This window comes from Gigantopelta aegis, chromosome 8 (genome assembly GCF_016097555.1).
Source record: "Gigantopelta aegis isolate Gae_Host chromosome 8, Gae_host_genome, whole genome shotgun sequence".
Taxonomy (NCBI): domain Eukaryota; kingdom Metazoa; phylum Mollusca; class Gastropoda; order Neomphalida; family Peltospiridae; genus Gigantopelta; species Gigantopelta aegis.
Genome location: NC_054706.1, coordinates 1,977,001 through 1,989,136, shown reverse-complemented (window position 1 = coordinate 1,989,136; position 12,136 = coordinate 1,977,001). Strand labels below are relative to the sequence as shown.

The following is a 12,136-nucleotide window of genomic DNA, read 5'->3' as shown; positions in this document are numbered from 1 at the left end:
TGAATTTCCACAAATGTTTTCTAAGAATGGTTTGTTTGTTTGCAGGGTGCAGGAACGGATGACAGGACTCTGATTCGCGTGGTTGTCACGCGTTGTGAGGTCGACATGGTGCAGATTAAACAGGAATTCCAGAAACGATACGGCAAAACACTTGAGGCGTTCGTCAGGGTGAGTTGTAGCCTTTGATATATAAGAGGGGTTTTTTCATGTGTTTTTGTTTTGTTTTAGCTATTTATCAAGGAATTTATATGAAAAAACACTGGAATAATTTTTAGGGTGAATAAACATATTCCAGTTTATTTTTCTGGAGGGGTGGGACTTATGTAATCTTTTCATATTAATGTTCAATTTTAATTGACTGCAGGCCTGTAGGAACCGGGGAGGGGGGGGGGGGGAGAGAGCTTGTAGGCCTGCACACCAACTTAAGGACAAAAATGTATGTTTTTTGTCCTATTCTATATAAATAAGAATAAAAGTCTTGTTCCCCCCACCCCCGCTAGAGACTGTGCTCTCCCATTCCAGATATCATTCCTATAGTCCTGGACACATATTGTAGAAGTTACAATGTCGTAAAACTGTTGACGGCTATGTCTTCACAAGGACACATATTGTAGAAGTTACGATGTCGTAAAACTGTTGAAGGCTATGTCCCTGACGATTTCTCCATATTGTAGTGCTAAGATAGCTTTGAAAATATGAATCTTGAACGGTATCCACAGATAAAAACAACTTCAACACACACACGCATGCACGCACGCACACACACACACACACACACACACAGATTATATACCGTATAACCGGACATTTTCGAGGATTTTTTTTTTTGTGGGTTTCGAGGGTAAGTAGTCAGCATCGAAAATATAAATCCTTGAAAATATTTGAAAAAATCAACAAATTCTAACTAAAATATTTATTGTGAAAACCATAACACACTGACAATCTACCGGAACATTTTATTTCCTGTCATGTGCAGTCCACTGGATACGACAAGAGAATAGTATAGTCAAAACAACAAGTTAGAATTTGTGAAAAGTTATTGCGTGAATCTCACTGTTTGTAGAATATAATGAAATATTTTTAAATTTCGTATATTGTTTTTGTCAATGTCCGCCCGCACTGCATCAGAGATTCTGGGGTGGATGAATGCAGATTTCAACATTTCCTGGCGTATTTTTAATTCTGCCATAACTTTCATAATCCACCTTGCATGAATTGGTTTTATCGCCGAAGTACGCATTTCGATCTTGATGTCCGGTACAACTTCGCCGTGTTTCATATCCAGGGAAACCCGCTTTGAATACCATGTAGTAAAATTAGACTACATGGCATCCTTAAGTGCTTTGTTCACACATACGTCGTAATTGGCTTTACACAAAATCAAAGACTGTGATCAGTTGTCTGTCGAATAGCATACCGGGTATCACAGTGGCCAATTAGCTACAGGTGACTGTTCTATTGTTTAACTTTACACATCAGTAGTATCGAACAACTGGCAGCCGAAGTGAAACTTTAATCAACAATAGCAAGTATTCTCGCAACTAGACTTGCTAAAACTCGAAAATAAAATCACTTTCAATTTAGATTTGGCAAACAACGAAAATAAGAAACCTTGAAATGTTTTTATACCCCAAACCACGAAAGATTAAGACCACAAAAATTTCCGGTTATACGGTATTGGATATCCCTGGTGTGTTTGAGGGGTGTGATATCCCATCATGGTTTGGGGGTGTGGGGGGTGTAATCGGTGGTAGAATGCTTGTGGTTCAGTGAGTCCCAGGATCAATGACTATCAGTGGACTTGTAATTTCTACCATACAAGAAAGTGTCCCACAACTGGTACATCAAAGGCGTTGGTATGTACTGTCCTGTCTATGGGAAAATGCATATAAACAGTTCCTTGCTGAGTAGCCTGTGTGGCAGCAACAGAGTTCTCTCTCTTCCCCCACCCATCTCCTTCCCTGCTCTCTCTGTGTGCATGTCTTTCTCTCTCTGTGTGTGTGTGACTTTTTTCCTGTCTTCCTGTTTGATCTTGAGCAAATGACACCAAGTCATAAGTTAAAATATGATGAGGTTCTGTTAGACAAACATTCTTTTCCTTTCTCTCAGTCTGTGTGTTGTGACGACATGTGAGCGATGTTTTCTCATTGCAGGATGATATCTCCGGAGATTATCGACGTATCATCATGGCTCTGATCGGTGGAGTGCCCTAATCTACACAGACTGAGTAGCTGATGAGCATGCACAGAACAGCAACTTTTAGAATTTAATTAGCTAATAGATTAAGCAGGTCTAATTATACAAATTACACGCTCAACTGTAAATAGTGGCAGCAAGATGTTGCTGTTGATTGTCAAACTCTCCCAGGTTTAGGTTACAGTGGTGGCCTTTTGGCTTTCTTTGGTCAGATTTTTAGGTTTTTGGACTGCATTTTTATGTTCCAACTGGGCCATCAAAATGTTTCTTCATTTTTATTTTGATATTCAAAGTACTCATTTTTGCTTTTGAACATTTAGTCATTTAATAATCCTTTACACAATTAATTATTTCATATTGTAATGAATATTATGACGATGATGATGACGATAATGATGATGCTGATGACGCCGACGATGATGATGATGATGATGATGATAACGACGTTGACTATGCCAAATGGATATAGTGCTACATTGTGAGGCCTCTTCATTGAGCCAAGCTACTTGATAGATGTGGGTTCTTCCCATAAAACTGATGGCAAATAAAGGGTATGGCAAAGCATACAGTATTCACTCTGGCTTTAAACAGTTGTTTTTCAAGTCACCAAATGTGATTTATTTTGGCAAATGTATTTTATAAAATTTATTTTGCAGCATCACAAATTTAAAAATCAAATAAATCCAATTCTACAAATATGAGTTGTTATATTTTTTTGGTTAATTCAATCCTGAATTGAGCTGTAGATGTTTTAATTTGCTAAATTTGGGTTCTCGTTCCACCCGTTCTGTTTGTGGGAAAGATGACATAAGAAACGAGATGTTAATAACAAAAAGAAGACAGATAGAATTAGTGGCAGTTTGTTTGTGTACTCATTCTTAAACATATCACTTGTTGATCTTCAGTACCAAATACACACAGAGTAACAGTGAGTTGAGATCTTATCAGCTAACTCCTATTTTAGTGTCTATCTAGCCTGCATTATCAGGTGCATAGCGTGGTTGGGACCTGGTGCGGGCGGTGCGGGCGGTGGGGGGGGGGGGGGGGGGGGGGCATGTGTTCAGATATGATCTTAGCGGACCCTTTTGTTCACATTCTCCCTGAACACCTAATATAGGAATAGCCTAATATTGCACTGTCACAAACTGTTTTAACCTCTGTGTATGTAAGGGTTTGGACGACCCTCACCCACCCAGCCTATGCCCCTGATTATGTGTTCCAGTGGCCAATATTTTGTTCTGCAATTTAAATATGAATAATGTTTGAGTGATTCTACGTTGACATAGTTGTAGTCGTACCATATCATGTGCTAGTACTTTCCTTTCTTTGTTGTTTTTGGATAGCTGTTAGATTTCACCACATTAGCTTCAATTTAGAATGTTTTATAGACACTTAGGTGAATACTCAATATATCTTTGTTGTTTGTAATGTTTAGATAGGAGTGAATACTTTAACAATTTCGTATATTTTATATTCAGTGTTTTGTTTTGCTTATAAGCGTAATACAAAAATGTAAATAATAAACTAAAGATGGAACATACTTAGTAAAAATGACGAGAAGAAAAGAACATTAAATTTCTGTGTAGAATACTTGTACCAATAGATTAACAGCAATGCCGGGGATAAAACTGGTTTTGTCTGGGTCGACCCAAAACTGTATGTGGTTGTCATTGTTGAAAAAAAAATCATGTGTGAAGGAACATTTAGTCATGTGTCAAATAATATGCTAAATTAGCATGATCGCTTATCGATGGGTAAAATTATGGATTGGGGGTGGCTGAGATGGGAGCTAGCTAGCTTCGACACAGATTAGAATTTAGCCATATAATACGACAGTAATTCAAGTTTGTTTAAAAGTAATGTTTATGTATCACATACACTATTTCAGGCATTAGATGCGATGCACTATTTTGTTTGATGTTGCGCTTTCACATACATTTCTTTTACAGCTTACTTTTGATAGATTTCCTTGTTTGATATAAAGCCAATTGTTGTATTTATGGCTTCATTCTGATCACAGTTGCAGTTGTCCTTTGTATAAAAATATATTGATATACAAATATATATTATATATATTTATTGCATAACATTTTTGGGTTCTTTTTTACAATTAAGTGTTAAATTAAATATTATCTTATTAAAAGACTTACCTTGAATGTTTCCAAATATCTACTATTTTGTATTATTTTTTAAAAGTATATTTTTACTGTATATTTCATATTATTAGTTACTCGAAGCTGAAGAACACTGGCAATGTATGAAAGCTTTGTGTTGTCTTTTCAGTGAAATAAACAAGTAATACTGTGGTTATTAAGCATTCGTTTGTACTTGGAATAACAGACATTTTACATTAAACAGAAAACATTACAGCTTACAATTTTGATGTTATACTTTAAAAAAACCTAACCTTATGTGTGATTGTCATGTTTTTGTCCTGCACTCTTAGACAGTGGTTCACATTTACATACGGTAATTATGTCATGGGTGTTCGGGTTGTTGTTCGAGTTTCAAGGTGTTTGATTAGTATCAGTTGTTTGAACAGTTATGTGTGTTACATCATATTGGTGGTGTTCATATAGTGTAGCACACATTATTCCAGCAGTTTTAAGCACTTTCCAGGGTGAAAATGTTTTTTGAGCACTTTCCAGGAATTTCCAGGATGCGTGCGAACCCTGGAGAACCAGTGTACTTGCTAATGTTAAGCATTCATTTTCCGAGTTTCTGTAAGTAATTTCTCTGCTGTAAATTATATGAAAGTGCCTTAAGTATACACAACATTTGATACCAGGATAAAGGATAACCTGAAAGGGACAATCATTCTGACTGACCGATCCTTGAGAAGAACCAACATTACACATTAAGTACCTTTTCTTGTTCACAATACCAGTGTATATATATACATCGTGTATACCAGTGTATATACATACATCATGTATACCAGTGTATATACATACACCGTGTTTCAAATCCTCATGTTTGTACTACGTCAAACTTCGTTTTGCTTCCAAATATATATTTCTTATATGTTTGGAAACAAAATCCAGAAACGTGTTTTATATATAGACACTAATATTCTAAAAACAAACCCCAAGACATGTAATTTGTCTTTTAAAAAAACCGTTATCACAAACCCTTATCACAAACAAGTTACTAGAATAGCTTTCTCAGTAATCTTAACATTTGTATCTGTATGTATAATTAAGTTATATTAAATAGCTTGGCATCTTCTATGATAAACAATTTAAAAGGATTCAGATCATTGTTCATTATTTTGGCTGAGAAATTTTGAACAGATTTTTCCTGTAAGTAAATTTTTGGTCAATTTATTCCAGACAAATTATATAATTAATAGTTCAATTTTTTAAAAGGATATACCATTATTTTTTATTTTTTTTGAAACTGAGACATGGCATTTTTTCTAAAATGCATTAAATATGAACAGGCATAAACACAGTTTGTGTATGATTGTTTTTGTTCATACCACGATGAACGTAAAAGAAATAACCGACAGTCCTTAAATAGACTAAATAGTAAAACTTTTGTTTTAATTTCTTTTTGTAACACTGGCATATTATTGCTTACATTATAGAATAAGCAATGTTAACTTGTAACACTGGCATATTATTGCTTACATTATAGAATAAGCAATGTTAACTTGTTTTTCTTAGGTTTCACTGTATTCATAACAACTCTGTGTACTATAAATATATATAATCATTGTTGAAATAGTCTGCTTGTTGTGTTTTCTATTCACACTGTGTATTAATCCCCTACCGGTTCAGCTGGAGAGGACTGCATTTTGTCACCATTCGTCCATCTGTCTGTCCGTCCATCTGTCCCACAGAGTTTCTCCGGACTTTGTTTTTTCGCAGTAACTCAAGATATTGAGTTAAATTTTTGTGGATAGATTTATCATGTAATGTTGAACCCAGGAGATATGAAAATGTGTGGGACCTAATAGGAAAGCTGAATTGCTATGAGGGGTGTTCTCATTATGCGATTAGTCGCACCGACTTGGCACGTGATTGAATCGTAATCATACTGTGAGATCACCTAAATCGGAACAAATTTAGTCTTATACGACAAATTGCATGCGACAAGTCAGTGCAACTAATCGCCTAATGAGAACGCCACTTTAGTAGTACTGTCAGAATGCTTATTAGTTCCCTGCCTGTCCAACCGGAGGAAACTATAGCTTTCATCTGTCCTTCTGTCTTGTCTGTCCATCCGTCTGTACCACTTAGTTTTCTGGATTTTTTATTCACTATAGTATCACAAGCCATGAGATACTGAGCTGAAATATTGTGTATAGCTTTATCATGTACTGTTGCACATCAAGTTTGACTGTCATAGCGATTTACCCATTTCTTTTACAGAGTTATTGCCCATAAATGTAGAATATAGACTTTTTTTTTTTTTTTATAGGTGGCATGTATTACTTTAGCATTTCTCTGTAATGCTTATTACATTGGGTGAATGAGTGGATTAGTTAACACCTGAACGCAGAGCTTAATAGTGTAAACTGACATTCTCACGTTTAGGTTAATTTTTAATGGGAGCATGGAATCTTGCTCAGTTGGTAGAGTGCTTGTGTGTGGTGCTTGGTGTCATAAGATCGAACACAATTGGGGGACATATTTCTCCTCAATCTAACTGGTGCCTCATGACTAATATATCACAGGTCATGGTATGTGCTGTCCTGTCAGCTGGAAAGTGCTAATAAAAGAACGCTTGATACTAATGGGAAATTGTAGCGGGTTTCCTCTCTAAGACTGAATCAAAATTACCAAATGTTAGACATTTAATAGCTGATGATTAATAAATCGATGTGCTCCATGGTGTAGCTCAACAGAACTAAACAATTTTCAAGTTTCATTGAGCCAAAAGTTTTTTGACTTCTCCAAAATTATGACATACCGTAAAACACATTTCTGAAATGGTCATTCACCCCTCACCCCCACATACACACACACCGGGGGCCTGAGGTGTTTGGGTATCCAAATCCAAATAAAAAATCTTCTCTACTTCCAAAAATATAGCGATTGATTAGACTTCATATAATGTAACGGTCAACAGATGGTTAATCTAATGTGGTAATGTCATTAATGTTGGGTTTCCCATTTATCCATAGGAAGAGAATTATGTTTACTATAGTTGTGTAGAGAAATTCATTTGAAAAGTTATTTCTTGTTGCTTCTCCAAAACCCCCCAGAACTACATGACCTATTCCAATCAAATTATGTGGGAAGCTTCATCATGGGCACCTACTTCTTGTTCCGGCCAGTGCATCACGACTGGTATATCAAAGACCGTGGTATTTGCTATCCTGTCTGTGGGATGGTGCATATAAAAAAGTCCCTTGCTACTAATGGAAAAATGTAGCAGGTTTCCTCTCTGAGACTAAAAATTACCAGATGTTTGACATCGAATAGCCGATGATTAATAAATCGATGTGCTCCAGTGGTATCATTAAACAAATAAACTTTTTTCATCCTGGGCACATAAAAAAAACTATTTGGTCATTCTGTCCCCTCCACACACCCCACCCCACCCTGCCACAAATGTTAATTTTTTTTTTTTATTATATTTTCAAGGGTAAATTGCCTCGACCCCCTTAAAAACTTTGATCGCCACAGTACAGACTCCCCTCCCCACTGCACAATTTACTGCACACATATATATGTTATATAATTAACAGTTGGGAAGAAGACCGCCCCCACCAAAAAAACAAAAACCCAAAACAATAATAATAAATCGAAATCATCCAACAAAAGAACAAAACGAAAATCAACAACCCCCCCCCCCCACACCATAACCCAAAACCAAACGGGCACCCCCCCCCAACTTTTCGTCTCTTCAGTACTTCACTAGTGTTAAAATATTTTAAATAATAAATACTTTTTAAAAAGAAAAAAAATCCCCAACCCCTCCCCCCGAACAAAATAAACCGAACAACAATCCTAAACCCACGTTTATAAAATATTTAATAAAAATAACTTTTATTTTAACAACTGTGTTACGAAATAAACATTAACATTGAAAGTAACTGCTCAAAGGATATTGTAGGGTAAATCTCTGTGGATCCATTCAGCTGATTGTTTTTTTCTCGTTCCAACCAGTGCGCCACAAGTGGACAAAGGCCGTGGTATGTGCTTTCCTGTCTGTGGGAAAGTGCATATAAAAGATCCCTTGCTGCATTTGGAAAATGTAGCGGGTTTCCTCTGATGACTAAGAGTCCGAATTACCAAATGTTTGACATCCAATAGCTGATGATTAATCAATGTGCTCCAGTGGTGTTGTTAAACAAAACAAACTTCTTGTAGGGTATATACCACCAATCAAATCCCATAGACGACAGTAGTAACATGTGGCTAAAACTCTAACATGGAACGTATCGATCAATATACACCATGGATGTAAATACTACCACCCCTCACTCTTGTAAAGTAAATCAGAAAAAAATTGGGGTTGAGCTGCTCATTTCAGAGATAACGGGTAACGTCTATGACTACCCTAGTTCGCACAAAAATTATGCTATTTTTAGTAGTTCAAAGTTAAATTAAATAACAGAAATTTACTGGCCAGGTGCCAACACATTTTGTCACAACAGTCACTGTTGTCACATTTATCACCAATGGCAGGACTTGTGCTATTAGTTGCTCTATCAAAAGTTACCTCGAACTTTGACCCAGCCAGATGTTATTTGGTTTAGTACTGCCTGTAACATTTACGACCCATTCCTCTGAAATCTGGGGATCAGACATAATTAACACAAACCAACAACAGGAAAAAGTAACAAATTAAGAACATGTGGTATCTTCAAGCATGTTATATATTTTACTGTTGTCACATAACATGGCTTATAGTCAGGGAGCTAGTGCATTTTGGGGGGAATTTAATGATGAAAGCAAACGACCTGGTCTAATCTTTGAATAATCATCTAAATAGCAGGGAAATCTTTGATGGCACTTTGACGACTTGTTCAGGTCACCCCATAGCCGCGATTTTAAATAGATAATGAGCAACACATATAAATTCATATTTCTTCGTCTCGTTCGGTTTCATATGCTCACTAAACCCTGAGATGTGCTGCATCAATTAACTGGATCGTCAGTTGGAGCTCACCAGGGCTGCCCCATAGCTTTTCTTTTATGCTCTTTTCTTCTGGCCTTATGTTTTGGAGGAGAGGGCAGCTTTGAGGAACGTGTTCTGATGTCCGAGATCCACTATTGCCGGGACATTCTCCTGTATGTTCGAGCCTTAAGCGATGGAGGTGAGCCTTTAGTCTACAATGTCCAGTCCAGAGTCTGAAAATTTGGACTTGCTGTTTTCTTTCCAGGTGCCACATTGGGTCCGATGGGTATGTACTACCTGTTCTGGATTTCCAAATGTTTCCATATGTTCTTTTGATGAATGTTTTAGTTTCATCATAGGACATCTGATGTAGATACTGTGGCTTTTGACTGCCTTCTTTTGCTAATTAGTCGGCTTTCTCATTTCCGATAATGCCACAGTGAGCAGGAATCCATTGTAGTGTAGTCTTCTTGGTGTTCAGGCTGTTAAGCATGTCTTGCATTTCCCTTTCGGTGTTTCCTCGTGCCTCTTCTTGGAGGGTTTGCAAGACTGATTTGTAGTCACAAAGGAAGACAATGCTTCTATTGTATATATTTCTATCCACCAAAAACGTTCCAGCTTTTAAGATGGCACACTGTTCAGCTCTGAAATTTGTTTGAGAGTTCTCCAGTGGGGGCTGATATCTCTTCTGAATAGCCGTCTTCGAATCTCACATACACTACAGATCCTCCATTTCTTACTGCATTGTCTAAAGATCCGTCATTCGGGAGTAGTTCAGATGGTCATGCGCAAAGAAATATTTTGTGACGGTCACGAGAGCTGTTAAGTGCAGCTTCCAATCACCAGTTCGAACATCAGCATTTCCATTACCATTTATATGTATTGTGTGATTATGCAGAAAAGAGGGTTGTCACATTTTGACCTGTCAAACTTCTTGATTTCTTCTATGACATGCTGGGACTGGAAAACGTGTAGCAAGTTTGCATACGCTAATTGTATTCCTTCTGGTGATCTTGTTCTGAATGCATCATCTAATTCTTGTGTTGAAGTTTCAAGACTGACCTTTACCACTTGATTCTGTTCATAAAATACTTCTTGGTACAACATAAAGACTGAAGTGTGGTCATACCAGCTGTTTGTCCTCGAACAACCTGGATGCCATCAAGTATGTCCCTCACTGTGGAAGGTCCATATACTAGTAGGTCAGCTTCAATCAATTCCACTTTGTTCTGTGTAAGATCCAATTGTGGGAAGCTACGCCATAACAATATGAAGTTCACCTGGACGAAGTATCACATGATTCAGATCTTTTCGGGCCATTTGAAGCTGCTTAGCAGGCTTATAAAGTCCCATATCAAGATATATCAGTTTTTCTGTCTGTCCCACAATTTTACAATCCCTTAGGCCTGCATGAGAATTGTTAGTAAAGTTGACCGTTCATGGACTGGGGCTGCTATCAATGGTGGCATGGTGGCGTTCCAACACATGTGATAGACTTCGATGGCTTGTTGATCAGTGACTAGTAGCCAGCCCATGTAAGAATACTAATTGTAATGGGTGCTACTAAAGTGTCACTCACATACGTTTGTTCGTGTTCTACAGCTAGTTTGCATTCTCCGTGTAACATATTTCTCACAAGAGATTTACTACTAGCCAGATAATAATCAGAAAGACTATCTTCTAGCTTTGTCTCACTTGAATGATGCATACACTCGACTCTGGGTATGAGCTGCTGACTTGGGGCAGTGCATTAATTGACGTATACCGCTAGGAAGTGCAGAAATGGCACGACTGCGAGCAGACCCATCTATTTTTAAGTGCGTCACTTGTCTCCTCATTCAATTTATGGATATATCGCCATTGCTGTGACATGGATTGTTCTCTTTCCACAACGGGTAGGTTTTTGAAAAATCCTAACATACATGTAAGGTACAACAGATTATAAAATCTTTATTAGAGCTGGCGGGGGGGGGGGGGGGGGGGGGGGGGGGTAGGGGGTTATAAAAAATATCTAAACTGGTTCATGGTAGCTTTATAAACATGACAGAAATGGATTCCCCGACCTCAAAAGAATATTACATATTTTCCACTGTTTATTTAATTAAATTCACACTTTGATGGAATATTTCTGTCGCCTAATTAAATATTAAAAATGGCGGCCATAGCAGCCACCTTAAAAAATTTTTTAGAGTGCCATTAAAGGTTTTTTTTTTTTGCAATATACAATACACCTAAGATATCATCTGACCAGGTGATTTGCTTTTATCACCAAATTCCCACGGGAGCTTATTCCATGACTATCACAGACAATGTGTGGCGAGATTTAGCTCAGTGGGTCGAGTGCTCGCCTGAGGTGCTTGCCTCAAAGGATTGAACCACATCGGTGGATCCATTCAACTGAATGGGTTTTTTTTTCGTTCCCATCTGTGCACCACAACTGATCAAAGGCCGTGGTATGTGCTTTCCTGTCTGTTTGGAAAGTGCATATAGAAGATCCCTTGCTGCTAATGAAAAATGAAGCGGGTATCCTCTGATGACTACGAGTCATAATTTACCATATGTTTGGCATCCAATAGCCGATGATTAATAAAGCAATGTGCTTTAGTGGTTTCGTTAAACAAAACAAACTTTAACATAGACAATGTGATTGCCCCCCTCCCCAATATAAAACCTAGCTACGCCAACAGATATTTGTTTACGTACGATATAAATATACAGGCAACATTCTGCACTGGTACTGGTGTGTTTTCAATATTATACTTATAGGAATGGTTTCCTAAAATTTGTCCAATTGTTTAATTGATAGTTGACATGAGGAAAAGCAAAAACCAACAGGACATCAATGTCTTACTAATATGTACAACAA

At 37.3% G+C, this 12,136-nt stretch overlaps 1 protein-coding gene across 3 annotated transcripts in view; it reads left to right on the top strand.

Moving 5' to 3' along the window:
- The window catches only part of LOC121379130 (annexin-B12-like), a 49,528-nt gene extending 43,603 nt beyond the window's left edge, over positions 1-5,925 (top strand). For all 3 annotated transcript variants that reach the window (XM_041507613.1, XM_041507610.1, XM_041507612.1), the window contains exons 14-15: positions 46-168; positions 2,154-5,925. In XM_041507613.1, the coding sequence (XP_041363547.1) occupies positions 46-168; positions 2,154-2,213 (183 nt within the window). In that variant the 3' untranslated portion in view covers positions 2,214-5,925. The remainder of the gene's footprint in view (positions 1-45; positions 169-2,153) is intronic.
- The last annotated feature ends 6,211 nt before the right edge of the window (positions 5,926-12,136 follow it).